This window comes from Pan troglodytes, chromosome 9 (assembly GCF_028858775.2).
Source record: "Pan troglodytes isolate AG18354 chromosome 9, NHGRI_mPanTro3-v2.0_pri, whole genome shotgun sequence".
NCBI lineage: Eukaryota > Metazoa > Chordata > Mammalia > Primates > Hominidae > Pan > Pan troglodytes.
Window position 1 is genome coordinate 94,898,499 of NC_072407.2, and position 18,576 is coordinate 94,917,074.

The following is an 18,576-nucleotide window of genomic DNA, read 5'->3' on the forward strand; positions in this document are numbered from 1 at the left end:
ACCACACTTTGGTTCCCAGAGGTAGAAACATCAGCAGTGATTTCAACAATGGCAGTGTTGTCTTAAGCAAATCACTCACAGACTGTGAGTTATATGTGGCCAGGGGGTTGAGAGGAAAGTAAAGTTTTCTAAACTTTCATGTAAATTGTTTTGTAATCTGGTGTTATATAAGCTGATGTTTTCTTCTACTTCTTTCCCAATTTTATTTTGTGACTCTCCCTAGGCTTTCTGCCTTTTTAGGAGAAAAATAATTTACACTACCAAGATGGCAAAATAAGTATTTCTATAAATATCCCAGCTTGCAGATATAGAATTTTTAATATGAAATTTTTTTGCTTTTTTTACTGTTTAGAATTCATAATTTTATTTCTGACGTTTAATTAAGGGAATCTGAATTCTAGCAGCCAAATGTTTACCATCAATCCTGGAATAGATTTTAAATGTCTACTCATTCTATTAATAATAATTGGACTATTTATTTACTTGGAATTTAATCTACTTTGGAAAAAACAAAAAGATCTACAAATTTCTAATGCAGAAGCCACAAGAAGTTGAAGGACCTTTAGGTTTCTAAATATTTAATGGAGTCAGTTTATGCTTCACTACTCTAACATTACTGCTGAGGTTTTTCTTTGCACTACATTCCTTTTTCGTGACATTTGTTATGCATTGTAGAGGCTGTGTTTTGAACTATGAATCAAGTTAGAAATAAAGAGGTCCCATTTAAGATGTACAAAATTGAGCCATAGGGATGCCTGTCAAAAAAATTTCTGTATAAGAGCTCCCTTTAAAGATATATGATATAATGCATGTAATAAGTTATCAGATTTGCTAATTTCATGTTTCTGTGAAATCATCAGGGGGGAATTTTGACAGCGCTTTTGATGCAGAGAAGGGTGTTGGGACAATTGTCATCGCAAAACCTTTGGATGCAGAGCAGAGGTCCATCTATAATATGAGTGTGGAAGTCACCGATGGGACAAATGTTGCTGTCACTCAGGTGAGATGTTAAATTACTGAATAGCAGGAATGCTGAAAGAGCTGCCAAAGTCAGGGGTGCAAGCAATGAAAAAAAATGTAATGGAAGTAGTAAATTATGTCGATGGTTTTCTAGTGTTTAAAAAAAAATCATTTTCAAGAACAAGTGAGAAAAGGGATTCTATAGATGATATCATAGGACTTAGCTGCCACTTTCAAGAAGTTGTGATTGATCATGCATGGAAAAGTCATGCGTGTTTCTTTCCTGATCATCTACTGTAGATTTATCTGTTTGACAATAAAGTCAACTTTCCTTGAATTTACAAAGAGAAGGACATCTATAATGCTTGAGTTAACACACCATGTTATTCTTTACCTCCTCATTTTTTTTAGTCACAGAAAGTTATAGCTAAAGAATACCTAAGAGTCCAAATTCATTTATAGACTTAGATAAGCTAAGTGATGTATCCAAGGTCACACAGCCTTAGTAAAGAAAAAGGACTGGGATCTAGGTGTCCTGACTCTCTTCTGCCATTCTAGCCTCTTTGTCCTTGCTGTCTGTATAGTAGAACCCCCTGGTTGTGGGGAGAGGTTTAAAGCACCCGTGGCTGGACCCCAGCCACAGAAATCCTGTGTGATTCTGACATGCAGCCAGGGTCGAGGACCGCTCCTTGTACTTTGCAACCTGAGTGCATGTGAAAGGGCATTGAGAGCAGAAGGAAAAGAAAATCTTTGGGCTTCTCATGTGGCTTAGTACATCTTTCTGAGACTAGCACAATGTTAGATAACAATATGGGGCAGACCTGTACTAAATATGAGAAGATTTTTTTTTCTTATTTTTTAGCACCAGAGACCTAAGCCAGTTATGGCAGAGAGCTGGCACACATGCGTATGCTGTAACCCCTCTCTTAGTCCCTGCTGCGCTCTGAGATTCCCCTAACCCCAGAAGGCATCACTAATTCATCAAGGCCCATTTTTCTGCTGAGCCCAGATGTGTCCTTAGAATCTTTCTGAACACAATGCTTCAGGTGGTGAAGATGAAATTTTTGCCAACCCTGAAGCAAGCAAGTCTTGATTCATCTTAAATATGATGTAAGCATTTGCAACTATGTTGTTTTATAAAGGAGAGAGGATGAATATTTCATGTGTTTGCCTAGCCAGCTGCCTCTTAGTTTGAGACTATTTGAAAAATATAATGCAACTCTTTTCTTTGAATCTGTTTATAATCATAGAATGGTAGAATTTGAAGAAAACAATAGGGTTCACTTTAGTACAACTCCTTTACTTTTCATTTGAATAAACTGAAACCTTAGAAAGGGGAAGTGACTTGCATATAATACGGGAGCCAGTGTGAGACAATTTCTGATCCTCCAACCTGTGTCCTTTCCCAGTAACTAGGATGATCATATGACTCTGTTTGCCTTAAAGAGTCCCATTTATGTCTGTGGCATTGGCATAATTATTCTCCTTCCTTTAACTGACTATTAATAATTGTTATATAAAAGTAATATATTGTTCATTGATCAGCAAAATGAAATGCAAAGAATGTGGAATGTAAAAATAAACCAAAGTTAGTTTTCTAAAATATGAAATTCAGTAAATACAGCCACAGAAATCCTATGTGATTCTGACATGCAGCCAGGGTCGAGGACCCCATTAACTCTCAAAATTGCCCCATTTGGGATGATAAATTATATGGTCACCCTATCGAAAATCATACTGTTTCAGGGTATTTTCAAGGCTGAAATATAGACACATGGAAAGAACCCATGGCTGAGGTGTTACGAGAACCACACAGTCCAAAAGCGCACCCCCAAAGACTAATACAAAACAACCCACCTGCTGTATTGCTGTCTTAAGTGTTAATTCATTTTAAATGTGAATTTAAGTTTTAAAAATTAGCCTTGTCTTAGCATATTCAACCTTAACTTTTTAGTGCCACTTAAAAACATAAGACATATTTGAGTAAAATACAAATAAAGCATGAAACCATATTCATTTCCAGACTTTTCTCCAGAGTTTCATACCAGTTGAATTAAATGGTATTCAGTGTGCCCAGAATACAATTATGGATATTTTTAAAATTGAATATTTTTAGAACAAGTGAATGAATAGTAGATACATATTCAGCAGAGTCTATGCAGCAGATATGCTGGATCTCCAAAGCACAAAACTGATTCATGTTAAAAACAACAACAAAAATTATCAATGATACTTTTACTTTAGAATTTTATTAGAACCAGATGAGAAATCATTTAACAGCATTTGTTCCACAAATATCTTTAGAGTTCATACCATAGGCTAGGAGCAGTTCTAGATGCTAAGTACTAAGATCACAGTGATTCAGAGTTTTAAATCCAGGCGACTGACATGCATTCATTTTTTTCAAGTTAATATGGAAACATGTATTACAAGACTTTGAATGTACACACTGTTTGAGTCCTGTTTTTGTTTATTTTATTTGTGACTAGTATACAGTTAGGCTTATCTCCAGGGCTGTTTAGAATTAGTTAGAGAATTAGGTGAACTTTGAGGCACCTTTTGGTAGGGCCAAGATAAGGAAGTTAATGAAGGGTGCCAAGAGATTTTCTTGTCTAAAGTATTCAAGTCACTCTGTGTCTCCAGAGTCATGACCTTTTTATGAAGTGGGAACTAAGAGTTTCCAAAGTACATACTTGTATGTCATTGGTATTGCCATCAGGAAGTCATTACTCTGTCTGCTGAGCTATCTTAGGGCCTGACCACCTCACCAGCCCCTGCCAATCCAGGCCTCTCTCACATTTACCACGGCTTTCCCAGCAGTGGTGGCAGGAATGCTTCTCTGAATTAGTCAGCACCCTCCGTGTCAAGAACACTTTTACAAAAGGACATTTTGGGAAATAAAAGGCATTCTGGATTTCTTTTGGAAACCATGAAAGCATGTTCCCATGCATGACCCTGGGCAACTTAATGATTCTACCATCAAACAGATAACCTTCACCATATAACTAAATAAATGTCCTGTAGCCCCAAAACACCTGTTCAGTTTTCCTTTGGGAACTTTGCTCTGCTTTGTTCATTTGGAATCGTAAAACATGATATGACATGGGGTTCAAGTCATCCATAAACAACATGTTGAACTTGGCTTCACAAATGTCAAATAAATCAGATCCTCAGTGATTCTGTGTCTACATGAAAACCCTTCCCTCACCTTCAGTTTTGTCCTATTCTCCCAACTCTCACAGAATTCATGTGCCTCAGAGCTACAATATCTAATGACACACATCCTTTTCTTTCCTGAGATTCCTTAGGGTGAGCACAAAACATAAGAAGGTCCTGTGGGTTTTAAGTTGTAAAGATTCCAATGAACTAAACGCAAGAATAAAGCATCCCAACACTGACAAAAACCTCCTAGCAAGATGGACAAGGGCCTCTGCATAAACTAGTTCTTTATTTTGTAAGGGATATTATTATACTTTTTATAATACAATGTTAGTATTTGGCAACATGGGCTTTGTAGCAGGTAATTTTGCATCCCAATCTCAACTCTGTCACGAAACTGATGAGTCACCTCAAGCAAGCCACCTAACTTCTCCGCACCCTAATCTTCTTGTTTGGAGGTGCCAATACCTACAACATGGGAGTTGCTATGAGGATTACATGAGTTTATGAATGCAGAGTATCAGCATGAGGTCTAACTGTAGTAAGAATTCAGTTAATACTAGCTACTGCTGCTATTATTATTATTCCTATCACCTGTTAGCTTCTCTGAGGCAAACATGGGGTTTGCCTCACATGTTGCTGTGAGAAATGAGTCTATGTTGGATCTTTTACTTCATCAGAGCCCTGTCTCTGATGAAGTGGAAGATCCAGTGGCTGCATCCCCGTCCTTTAGTGAGGACTATTCTGGATACTTTCTGACTTATCCTGGGGTGGAAAGTGCAAGACAGTGCCTTAAGGCACCCTCAGTGCACATGAGGTAGAATTTGTCAAGGGCTCTGTGGCCACACCAGGCCAAAGGTTATCTTAGTGGGTTTTTCCCAGTTCCTCACGTGCCATCCCAGGATGGCCGCCTTTAGTGGCTCTTTGATAGTCTTCTCTTTGCCTAAAACCAACTGGCATTTTTTAGTGCTTGCCATGTCCCAAGAATTATCCCAAGTTTTAAAAGCTTACCCATTCTCTACACTACTAATATTGTGGAATGATAGCAGATAGTCCATGAACTGGCACCAGAATTAGCATCTCCCTGGACTAAAGAATGACTAATGTTCACTGGAGTGATTTTAAACCAGCACCCTGATGCCTTCTTATCCAGACCCCTGCCCCACTTCAAATCCTGCTGTCTCTAACAAACCCGTGCAAATCAGGACCTAATTGTACAAACAACTTAAACCTTCCAAAACAGTTTGAGTTCCTAAGAGGTCCTTGAAGCCCATGAACTTGTTAATAAATTTTGGCATGTGTATATGTTTTTCTAGAGAGAAAGTCCATAATTTTCATCAGATGTTCAAATGGGTATGTGATCTAAAAATGGTTAAGATAAACTAACTCCTTAACACTTTTTTTTCAGCCAGTAACTCTCGTTAAAAATTTCAGCATGCAGCCCCCGACACTCCCTGGGAAACATATGCACACACCTGGGGGGATCGTTGTCCTCTGAAGGCTCCCCAGCTCTGTCACCGGGCTGCCATGGTGTTTCAAAGCACTATTGTTCTGGGTTAAGAAAGACTGTCCACCAAAGCCTTGGACAGCAAACAGGAGATTCACTCTCTTTGAGAATTTTTTTTAAAAAATAGGAAGATTCTGTGGGAGAAAGGGGTACTACCAGTCTTAAACATTACAGAAGTGTTCCTCATGTTAATGTCTTAGAAGCTCAGAGATGAGTGAGGATGTCTGAAGGGTTTCTGGCACAGGGGGAAGAAAAGGTTGAAGGAATCGGTACTGTATCTGCTTGGAAAAGAGTTGAGGAATCACAAGGAGCATTGGCTGTTATGAGCAAGGGAGGAATAGAGAGTAGCCAGGTAGAAACAGAGGCCCATAAGGAGCAGGAATAATGAAATGCCTAGGAGGATTGGGTTACCATCCCTCCAAACATAAAGTAGCACTACGAAGCCATTTTAAGAGGAATTCTACCCATAGTGCCCAGACTGTGGTATTTACATACCATTTACCTTGGAAAGGAGTCAGGATTCCTCATAGAAATGGATAATTGCAGGTTTGGGGCAGGAGCCTAGGGCATCTTTTTCTGCCAGAAAAGCCTACTGGAATCATGGTAAAGCATGACAAGAGGAGACTTAAATGGATTTCCACTGATCAAAGATGGGATAATATGAACATCAAAAAGAATAATGGGATGAGTATAACAGACTGAAACACATGAAATAGATTTAAAAAACCCAAGTGTTTACATATATTTATCCTCAAAAATAAAATCATTTAACTCTTACAGTTACTCAGTGAAGCAGGTGCTATTTGTGGTAGGCAACAGAGCTCTCCTTCACTTCCCCAAGAAGATGTTCATGTTCTAATCTTTGGATTTGTGAATATGTTATGTTACATGGCAAATGGGACTTCGCAGATGTGATTAGGGTATAAATCTTAAGACACAGAGAGGATCCTGGAGTATCCAGTTAGGCCCAGTCGAATCACATGAGCCCTTAAGCAGAAGAAGAGAGGCAGCAAAAGGGTAAGTAGGAGATTCAAAATGTGAGAAGGACTTGAGACATCATTTCTAATTTGAATATAAAAGCAGCAACATGACAAGGAATTAACACAGCCTTAAGGAGCTGAGAGAGACTCCCAGCTGACAGCCAGCAGGGAAACCAGGGGCCTCCGTTCTACAACCACAAAGAACTATATTCGGTCAAACAACCTGAATGATCTTGGGGCAGTCATCCCCAGAGCTTCCAGAAAGAAACACATCCATGCCAACCCTTGATTTCGGCCTTGAGTCCTCACCTACACAACTATGAGATAATCAGTGTTTTAAGCTTCTAAGTTTATGGTAACTTTTTTTTTTCTTTCTTTTTTTTTTTTTTTCCAGGACAGGGTCTCACTCTGTCACCCTGGCTGGAGTGCAGTGGCACAATCACGACTCACGGTAGCCTGGACTTCCTGGGCTCAAACAATCCTCCCACCTCAAGCCTCCCAAGTAGCTGACACTATAGGCATGTACCACCACACCCAGATAATTTTTGTATTTTTTGTAGAGGTGGGTTTTTACCACGTTGCCCAAGCTGGTCTTGAACTCTTGGGCTTTAGTGACCTGCCTGCCTCGGCCTCCCAAAGTGCTAGGATTATAGATAGGTGTGAGGCACTGCACCCAGCCTATAGTAACTCTTTATGATACAAATAGAAAAATAACCTACTACTGTCATGCCCGTTTTACAGATAAGGAAAGAGAGGCAAAGCAAGGTTAAATAACTAGAGTAGATCAGGGTTTATATCCAGGTTCCAGATCCTGCTCTCTTAACCACTACACAATGCTGTCTCTTAAAGGCAAGATGAAAATTTTGATATCTGTTCTAATGCAGGAAAAGAAACTCACCTGGCCCTACTAGTTATGAAGGAGACACTCTTAAGATGGCGGCTTAGGGAACATGATGCCGCCTGTGGCTGTCAGATTGTCTTATAGTCAGCCATTCAAAGAAGAGAGCAAAATACTTCAGCCTTCTCATAGCTCTCACTTCAACTCACTGAGCTTTTGGGCCCCAGAGACACACATTACCAAGGATGAGAAATTATGAATTTTAGCAACTTTCCCCATACATCTGCCAAACCAATCTGAGTTACTGCATCATAAGAGCAAGTTTAAATGAAACTAGAACATGGCTCTTTCAAAGAGTTAATGGATGAAAATACGTAGTAATATATGATACCTGGTATTTATATAATAATTATTTAAGTAATAAGGTTCTTTTTTTCTTTTCTTTTTTTCTTTTTGTTTTTTTTTTTTTTTGAGACAGATTCTCACTCTGTCGCCCAGGCTGGAGTACAGTGGCACAATCTCGTCTCACTGCAACCTCCACCTCCCAGGTTCAAGCAATTCTCCTGCCCTCCTGCCTCAGGCTCCAGAGTAGCTGAGACTACAGGTGCATGCCACCACACCCGGCTAAGTTTTGTATTTTTAGTAGAGATGGGATTATCCCCATGTTGGCCAGGCTGGTCTCGAACTCCTGACCTCAAGTGATCCACCCGCCTTGGCCTCCCACCGAGCCACGGCGCCCGGCCATAAGGCTCATTCTTAAGCTTATTTTCCCTATAACTCTGGGATACTTAAATCAGGTGTTATCATTACACTCATTTCCAGTGAGAAATTGAGGCACAGACTGCTTAGGTGGCCTGCTTAGGTATACATAGGTAAAGAGATATAAACCTGCTTCTTCTCAAAATCATATACGAGTCCAGGAACATTTCCTACACATTTATATATATGAAATACACAATTTAACTCATTATTGAAATCATCTGGTATAATGAAAGGAGCACCAACTCAGAATTAGGCAACCCAAGTTCAAGTCAGCACTTAACCAATTGCTGTCTGTGTTATTACAGAAGGCAGTTCAGTCACTTTGAGACTCAGTTTCTTCAGCATAAGGAGAATAAAACTTTACATGCCTCATAAATTTTAAGATGAAATACGCTATTACAAGAAGATTCTTGGAATCTGTGATATGCTAGACACATACAGACTTTATTAATGTTTATTTCTCAACTTAAAATTAGCTATAAAATATGTGTATGGCTATTATTGTTATTTATGAAAGACAGCAGAGACAGCCATGTCCAAATTATAATCTAAAAGTTACATTGATTTGATTCAGGGACTCATGGGATTTTGTGGTTTTAATGTTTTTCTTATTCAAGTAATCCTTTAGACTTATAAGGATAGGAAGGCCAGGCATGGTGGCTCACATATGAATCCCAACATTTTGGGAGGCTGAGACGGGAGGATCACTTGAGGCCAGGAATTCAACACTAGCCTGAATAACACAGTGAGAACTTATTTCTGCAATAATAATAATAATAATTTTTTAATTAGCCAGATGTGGTGGTCACGTGCATCTATAGTTTCAGCTACTCAAGTGGCTGAGGCAGAAGGATTACTTGAGCCCAAAGGTTCAAGGTTATAGTAAGCTATGATCATGCCCTGAGACCCTGTCTCTAAAAAAATTAAAAGGCTGGGTACAGGGGTCATGCTTATAATCCCAACACTTTGGGAGGTCAAGGCAAGAGGATTGCTTGAGCCCAGGTGTTCAAGACCAGCCCAGTATTTACAAAAAATAAAAAAAACCAGACAGGTATGGTGGCACACGCCTATAGTCCCAGCTACTTGGATGGCAGGATGATCCCCTGAGCCTGGGAGGTCGAGGCTGCAGTGAGCCATGATCACACCACTATACTCCAAAGACCCTGTCTCAAAAAGTAATTAATTAAAATAAAATTTAAAAGATAGGAAAATCAGCTTGTATCTGTATGCTCCACAGCCAAACTTGAGATTAAAAAGCTCTTTCAGATAATCTCCAAAATTCTAAAGCCTCACAAAGGCAATTAATGAAATTGGCCAGTCTTTCTGCAAAACGACCTTCATGTATTGGGGCTGGGAGGGCTGTGACCTGAATTCCTAAGGTTAGTCTTGACCTTCAATGCTTTGAGGATTTCATTCTTCCTCTCTCATCTCTAACTGCTGTGTTTGGAGTTTCTAATTGGCCTGCTTCCTTAAAAAGTAGGTTTTTACCTTGAAGATGTGGACTTTGTTTTATGGCCTCCCTTCATCCTGAACCTACTTAAAAGTGGAGAAGAAACAAATCACTTTTGCCAAAGCTGCTCTATGATTCACTAGAACAACAGACTCCCACAGGGCATCTCCCCCATCAGGGTTTTTCTTTCATCTCCTTTTGTGTCATCTGCCTCTTGGCAGTGAAAAAGGCAGTGGCTTGCCGGGTGCAATGGCTCACGCCTGTAATCCCAACACTTAGGGAGGCCAAGGTGGGGAGATCACGAGGTCAGGAGTTCGAGACCAGCCTGGCCAACATAGTGAAACCCCTTCTCTACTAAAAATACAAAAATTAGCTGGGTGTGGTGGAATGCGCCTGTAGTGCCAGCTACTTGGGAGGCTGAGGTGAGAGAATCACTTGAATCTGGGAGGCAGAGGTTGCAGTAAGCCAAGACCACGCCATTGCACTCCAGCCTGGGTGACAGAGCAAGACTCCATCTCAAAAAAAAAAAAGAAGGCAGTGGCCTATACTTCCCTTGTGTATTTAGATTAGGAAAATGCTGGAACAACTACAAATGTATATAGATAAAATAAGGCAGCAAGCCAAATCTTAAAATGTAAGACTTTCTTTTTTAATTAAAAAAAAAAAAAAAAGACACAGCAAGGTGTGTCAGCTCATGCCTGTAATCCCAACACTTTGGGAGGCCAAGGTGGAAGGATCACTTGAGGCCAGGAGTTTGAGACCAGCCTGGGTAACATAGCGAGGACTCATCTCTACAAAACAAAAAATTAGCAGGGCCTGGTGGTGCAGTCCAATTGTCCCAGCTACTTGGGAGGCTGAGGTGTGAGTCTGAAACTGCAGTGAGCCATGATTGTGCCACTGCACTCCAGCCTAGGAGACAAAGGAAAACCCTGTCTCATAAAATAATAAAAATGAAATTTTACTGTATGTATAGATCTGGGCTTAACAACTTATGAGGAGATCAATTTTTGAAAATAGATTCTAATTTTAAAGGGACCAGGGATCTTTATATTTAAAATAACCTCATAATGAATGTTCATGAAAAGAGAATGGAATCAGTTATCTATTTTGAAAATTAGGATTTCTCTATAGCAAAGTACATAATATCTGTACACATTGTATGTATAAATGTTAACGTGCATTTACTTTTAATGTGTGTGTAACTTAATGCACACGGAAATGATAGGATGGGGTGAATACAGAATTAGCTCTGTAATACCTGGGGTTGAGTCTGGCCTTGACATAGGACTTTAGGCATATCTTTTAACTTCTCTAATTCTCATTTTTCCCACTGGTAAACCAGAAATAATAAAGTCTAGGAAATGAATGTGATACAGATTTATAAACTGTAAAACAAGTACAAGCTGATGTGATTTTTCTACTTATACATTCAAAAAGAAAACTTACAAGCTTGAGGAGAATACAAGGGGCTTCACCCTTGAAATCACAACTATAGAATGTTTTAAATACGGTTTTGAAATGCCAGCAGAGGCAGAAGAGAATTTCAATAATTCAGGACTTAATTGGTTCTAATAAAAGACAGTGCCTTCACCCTACAGCTCGCCCCATGGACACTTTATACCATGAGCCTTTGTGAAGCAGAGCTTGGCATCTACCCAGACTTAGCTTAGAAGAGCCTGCAAAACCCAAAGTGTTTGTGGTGGGCAGCATTGAAACCAGCTCTGAAGAGACTTCCTATATTCGGGTTTCCTCCTGCTTTGATTTCATTGTACTTCTTTAGGCATTTCAATTACCATTTTGAACACAACATCTTTGAGAGTTACTTTGCTTTGTTTGTTAGTTCGGGAGCTCACAAATGGCCCCGACTGTGGGAAATAAAAAGTAAATGAGGAGAAGGAAGTCTTTTACAGAGAAACACTTGTTCTGACTGTAGATTAGGCGTAAGACAAAGCAAGCAAAAAGAGGCAAGCTTTTCAAGAGCACATCAACTTTGAAACTTCATGAAGGTCAGGGCAGGCTTGCTGGCCGGAAAGGCTTTTTCCTCCCATTAATATAACTGAACACAAATATTTTAGCATCTTGACTAAGTTAACTTGAACTTTCTGAATGAAAGAATTGGCATTCAAAGAATCTAGTATGGTTCTGCAAATACAGTGGAGATAAGAACAATACCCAAAACTTTACTGGCACACTTTTTAACCCTTTTTCTACCACAAACTACTACAGGGCAAAGCTTGTCCCATGTCCAACTGACTCTGAATGGCAAGTTATCCCGGCATAGAGGTGGTAGCACCACCATTTGTCTCTCCCTCAAAAAAGGCATATTTGTACCAAAGTGAGTGATAGTGCAGCCATTTATGCAGATAGCCATAATCTGGTTGCATTTATTTTTAAAAGTAAATAATGTTCTGGAATACAGCCAAACACTAGGATAATATTTAATGGAGAATAACTAGAGGATTTTTTTTCTATTAGTCAGGAATCAGACAGGGGCATCACTATATTCAGTACTATTTACTGTCATGCTGTAATAGCCAATGCAATTAGACAAGATAAACCAGTTTGTGTCATAAAGAAAAAGGTAAAACTATCTCTGTTTGCATGTAGTATAATTATATATCTGAAAAACTCAAAAGACTGAAAGGAAAAACTTCTGTAAGTGATAGGAAAATAACAGGTTAAAAATTTAATATACAAAAATCAATAGCCTACATATATATAACCAAAAAAAACAGTGAAATATATATTGGAAAAGAAGACTCTATTTAGGGTAGTACATATATAAACTTTAAAAAGTGTTCAAAACCTATTTAAGGAAAACTAAATGTTCCCAGAAAAGTAAAACAGTAGATTGAACAAATGAAAAAAGACAAACCATATTCTTGGATAGGAAGACTACATTAGAAAGAAGTCAGTTTTCTTTTATTAACCTGTCATTATAGCATAATTGCAATTAAAAATACTATCCAGTTTCTATCAGGTGCTATACAGGTTTATTTAGAAGAACAAGTGAGAATAGCAAGGAAAACCATGAGAAAGAAGAAAAAGAGAGCCTAGCCTTTCCAAACATTAAAATGTACTATAAAGCCTCTATAATTAAAACATTTTGGTACTGATACATGAGAAGTCAGATAAACCAATGGAACAGAATAGAAAATCCAGAAATATGCTAACTGCATGTGTAAATATAGAGTACAATAAAGGTGGCTTCTCAAATCAGTGGGAAGTGATGGTCTTTTAAAGAGTGGCATTGAGATAAATGGAGAGCCATATGGAAAATAATCGCAGTATGCCAGGAAAAATTCCAAGTCGATTAGCGATGTAAATGAAAGAAAAGAAAACATACAAATGCATGTTTTAAAATGAATGTGTTCATTTATAACCTGAAAGCTCGAAAAATATTCTAAACTGTGAATTAACATCCAGAAACAATAAGGAAAAAGATTGATGTATTCACTTTTGCATGGCAAAAAAAAAACACCATAAGCAAAATAAAAATACATGACAAAATTGAAAGCGTATTTGCAATTTATATCACCAAACTTCCAAAAATAAAGAATGAGAGGCCATCTAACCTATAGAAGAATGAGATGAGATACAAATAATTTAACAAAAAAAGAAATGCAAATGGATCTTAAATATATGAAAAGTTTCTCCAACCTCACTCAAAAATAAGAGAAAGGTAAATGAAAACTATACCGAAATGCCGTTTCTCATCTATCAGATTGGCAAAAAATCTAGAAGTCTTACTACATATTATGTTGGCAAGGTTGTGAGAAACAAACATTCTTATATATTATTATGGGAATGCAAAATGATAAAACCTTTGAGTAGGGGAAATATGGAAACATATATAACAATAAAACTATATAAGCACCTGTACTTTGATCCAACCATCCCGATTCTAGAACCAAATATATGCTAGCAAAAAATATTTTAAAAATGGGCACAAGGCTCTTTCTTGCACACTCTTTCTAAGAACAAAAATTGGAGACATCTTAAATGAACACCAATAGAAAACTAGTTGAATTAACTGATTCATCTGCTCACTGGAAGAGTATCTCTGTACTTCTGTGGCATTATCTTCAGGATATAATGCAGGGTTTCTCCACAGCAACACTACTGACATTTTGGGTCAGATAATTCTTTGTTGCGGGGGCTGTCCTGTGCATTGTAGGATGTTTAGCAGCATCCCTGGCCTGTACTACTGGATGTCAGTAACAGCCCTCCTCCAAGTGTTACAACCAAAAATGCCTCCAGACACTACTAAATGTCCCCTGGAAGACAAAACCGTCCCCAGTTGAGAACTGATGTTAATGTTATGTTAACTGTAACTGTAATGTTAAATGAAACAGCATGGCAGGGAAGAGTGTATATAGTATGTTTATATTAACAGAATGTTTGATGAGTAAACCATACATATTTTTAAAGTTATCTGTAGGAGAAGGGAATAGAGTGTAGAGGGAAGGTATAGAAGCTGAACTGCTTTGAATATATCTCTTTTGTAAATTTGACTTTGGTACCTTTATATATAATATTAAATTAAATATTTAAAAAGCAAGTCTAAAATTCGAACACAAGTGGAAACAAATGATGTTAGATGCATATCTAGTTGGTGGCACACCTACACAGAGAAGAACTATTCTAAGTGACTTTAAACACGCTGGTTTGACTTTATATTCCTAGTTGAATAAATTCCTGGTTATTCTTGCTTGTTCTTCTTAAACCTGTATAGCACCTGATAGAAAGTAGATAGTATTTTTAATTGCAATTATGCTATAATAATTGCAATTATTTATCCAACTAGGAATAAATTATAATTTATTTTATTATTATAATGATATAAATACATAATTATAAAATAAACAAAAAACTACAAAATAATATTAAAATTATTTTTAATAATCATAATTATAATATAATAAGAATGTTGGAATTATTCTGAGATTTTTGTGCATGTGGTTCAAATAAAGCAATGAATAATTTTGATGATGTCATTAAGCATGAGAAATTTCAGCATGAGAAAAAGGAGATACAAATGTAAAAATAATGAGATTAAGTAAAAACCTTGATGCTCTAATTTTGAATAGGAAGTAGCAATATGAACTCGTGCAATATTTACTTTTATAAAACCACAAACCTTTCCTGACTCTGTCCATTGAATGAAACCGAAACATAATAGCCACTCCAGTAGCAATAAGTATTCCTAGCAGTGGATCATGGTCTCTAAATTCTAACTAAAAAGAAAACAAGCCATTTTGGAGAAATGGATAATGGGAAAATGCACAAGATAACACTGGAAAAAATTACTGGTAGCAATTATCAGAAAGCAAGGAAGCTATCAAAGAATACTAGAGTTATGTCAAAAGATGTCAAGAACTAACTGGAAGAGGCTCCTACAGGCCAAGGTAGGGCTATTTATCATCATTAATATAATAACTGCAATAGAGAGAAACAAATCAGATGTGATTAAATTCATGAGTTCATAATAATGGTTAAAAAAGAGTACCTCATTGGTCACTTTGGGAGGAGCTAAGGAACCAACTCACTATTTCAAAAGAATAAAGGGAAAGAATTATTTATCCTAACTTTCCTATATGAAATGTACTTCACAGTAACCAAATAGTTGAGAAGTTTCTTTTTAGAGAACTATTCCAGCTAATAAATGAGGAAGAAAATAATAGAATTAGAACATTATCAATCTGAAATTTTTAATGAATTATCTGTATAATGATTGCCAGTGTCTGCTAATATCACAGAACAAGAGAGAGAACCAGATATTATGTATCTCCAGATGGAAGTACACTAAATCACTCATGAAGGATTTTTGTCAAAGAAAAAGAAACAGAAAAAAGGAAATTGAACCTTAGCAAGCCTTTTAAATCAAACAATTTATAAGAAATACAGGGTACAGAGGGACATGTAAAACAAAACCACAGCGATGCTATGAGCAAAATTCAGACTGTGGAAACTAAAGAGAAAATGGCTCAGTTTCTTCAATAAGAACAATAACCCCATAAAAATTGCAGGGAAATAGTAAGAGAAGAGTTTGAAGGAGAACCTATAAATTAAAATATAATTAACCCATTTATGGATGTATTAACTAAATGCAATGTTTGGACCTTATTTGCATATCTTGATTAAAAGATTATGAATATATATATGTGTGTATATGTGATTAACAAACAAAACATACTTAAAAAACAATTAGAGAAGTATGAACACCAAATGGGCTGTTTGATGATGTTAAGGAACTACTCTTTTCTCTGTTTAGGTGCAGCAATGGTATTGTGTGTGTTTGTGTTTATTCTAAGAGTCCTGTCTTTTAAAGATGCATACCGAAATTACATGATGGGTGGGATTTGCTTTAAAATAACGTGGGAATAGGCAGGGATGAGTGGGAGTATGATGAAACCAGATTAGCAATTGATTATTATTAAAGCTGAGTGATACATACTTGAGTGTTCATTACACTATTTTATATTTGTCTTAAAATTTACGTAACAAAATGCTTTATGAAAGAAAACAATTAGAAAACTTATTGGGAAACTTCGTACTGTAGCTATCATTAGCGCCACGTTCTTTGCTGGACCCCTCCTATCAGGACAACCACAGTGCATGGACACTGCCATTGAGAAGCTGTGACTGCTCTGAGTCCACCTCATTGGCTCCTTTGCCTCTTCTGTGCTCCTTTTCCCATTCTGTCACTGCCTCCACAGAGGTCCACCAAGAGAAACACATAATAAGAACTTAAGATAATGGCAACTTAACAAACTAAGGTCATCTTGTGATCATATACATTGTGCATCAAAGAATTCCACAGAATTATCACCTTCAAGTGGTTGTCTCAGCTGTTCAATTAATAGTGAGAATATTGGTCAGCTCATAGTTTATGTTCCTGCTAATATAAACTACTGGTTTATTGTCAACCTCTAATTACAGAATGTTTTTATTAGTGAGTTTCCTCTGTGTTGCAAGAGCTACTAGAAGCTAGGATCCAAGGACAGGGAAGCGGGGAGAAAAAGAGGGAGGGCATACTTTTATTAGCAGTGAGCAAATTGGCATTAGTCATCGTTCTTTTCTTCTTTTAACTATAGGTATTTATCAAAGTGCTGGATAATAATGATAATGGCCCAGAATTCTCTCAGCCGAATTACGATGTGACAATTTCCGAGGATGTGCTTCCAGACACGGAGATCCTGCAGATCGAAGCCACAGATAGAGATGAGAAGCACAAGCTGAGCTACACTGTTCATAGCAGCATCGACTCCATCAGCATGAGAAAATTCCGGATTGACCCTAGCACTGGCGTGCTCTATACTGCCGAGAGGCTGGACCATGAGGCCCAGGACAAGCACATTCTCAACATAATGGTAGGACCAAAATCCTAATTAGCACTCCTACAGAACCACTGACTGTTCAGGCCACACACATTAGCCTTCAGAAGTATAGGGCCCCTAAATTTTATAAGTAGTTGTAAATTTAGTCTTTTCACAGAGAGATTGCATTCATTTTTGCCTTTTTATTTCAATGAAGAATTACTGTTGTTAGATAGCAACTCTGTATTTTTGCCAAACGAAAATATTAGATAAGTTCTGCAGCAGTGGCTGCTCAGTAAATGCTCCAAACAGACTGACTTGAGAGGGAAGGAACAGGTCATGTTCCCAGGCTCTGGGGTTGGTTTGCACCCAGAAGATTTCATAGAAAAATTGAAAAGACATTCCTTAAGAAGTTAATCACAAGGGTAATCATTTACTCAGCCTATGCAATGCTCAGTCCTTGGAAGGATTTACAAAACCAGTTTATTACTTATTGTACTGGCACTGGACCTAGTAGTAAATACTGGCACACAAAAGAGATCTCAATACATGCTCAAGCCTACAGAGAGTATAAATCTGAGTTTGTGTTCATGGGGCCTCCAAATTATGTAGGAGATATTGCTTTACTTTTAAAGTAGTGTTTAGTTAGTTCACATAATTGGGAAGTAGAGATGAATAAGAAACATCGTTGATTAATTTATGGCCTGAAGTCTATCTCTTCAACCACCCAAGAATCTCTGCGGCATTGCACAGCCACTTCCTGTCAGAGTCCCCACTGTGTTCCTTTAAGACCAGGTAGAAGGACAGACTTAATCTTCTGCACTGATTGGCTTTAAAATACTACACTAAGACAGTACAAATTCCTAAGCAGCTGAAAGTAATGTTCCACTAAGTGCTACTTTTCTTTCATAAGACTAGAAACCTTCCCCAACAAGAGGAAGCTTGAGTGTCATGCACTTAGCTATGGTTTCCAGCTAAGACTCCAGGAAACAGATGGGGTTACTTATAGAGGTCTTCCAGTCATCACTATGGCCCTTCATTCATTCATTTAACATATATTTCTCAACCACTTACTGTGCACCAAACTTTCTTCTAGGCACTGAAGATACAAAAAAGACAAAGTTCCTGCACCCTAGGAGCTTACACTAAATTGGAACTGACCTAGATTTCAACAATCCCCAAATAAAGAGTTCAGCTTGGTCCTTGGGTATGGCAGACCAGTCTGTAGACAGGGAAATTCAGCATATTCACTGAGCTAATTCTGCATGTGTTTCTCCAAGGGCAGAAACCTTGTGCTAGTGACTAACTCCATTCTCATGATTCTTTAAGTCATTTCTGTTCATTCTTTCTTTAACAAACTCAGAAATCAGTTTGGTCACCCTCTACCATTTATCACTTACATAATTGAATATTTACAGCAAACAAGTGCTTTACACTGCCTTTTTCCTAGCTAAGCCTTTTAGTCATTTTGCTTATTCCTCCTAGGTACTATTTCTGAAAACCCCTTTCTCTTTGATGGCTCTTCTCGGTATATTTTCTAATTTCTTCACATCTCTCTGCAGGTATGGAGTTTAAAATTGAAAAAGCCAAGCGCACATATT

The 18,576-nt window shown here is 37.7% G+C and overlaps 1 protein-coding gene across 6 annotated transcripts in view; it reads left to right on the top strand.

The window, feature by feature from the left end:
* The window catches only part of FAT3 (FAT atypical cadherin 3), a 677,141-nt gene that overhangs the window by 553,899 nt on the left and 104,666 nt on the right, over positions 1-18,576 (top strand). For all 6 annotated transcript variants that reach the window (XM_016921780.4, XM_009423966.5, XM_054662602.2 and 3 more), the window contains 2 exons: positions 861-1,000; positions 16,754-17,029. In XM_016921780.4, the coding sequence (XP_016777269.4) occupies positions 861-1,000; positions 16,754-17,029 (416 nt within the window). The remainder of the gene's footprint in view (positions 1-860; positions 1,001-16,753; positions 17,030-18,576) is intronic.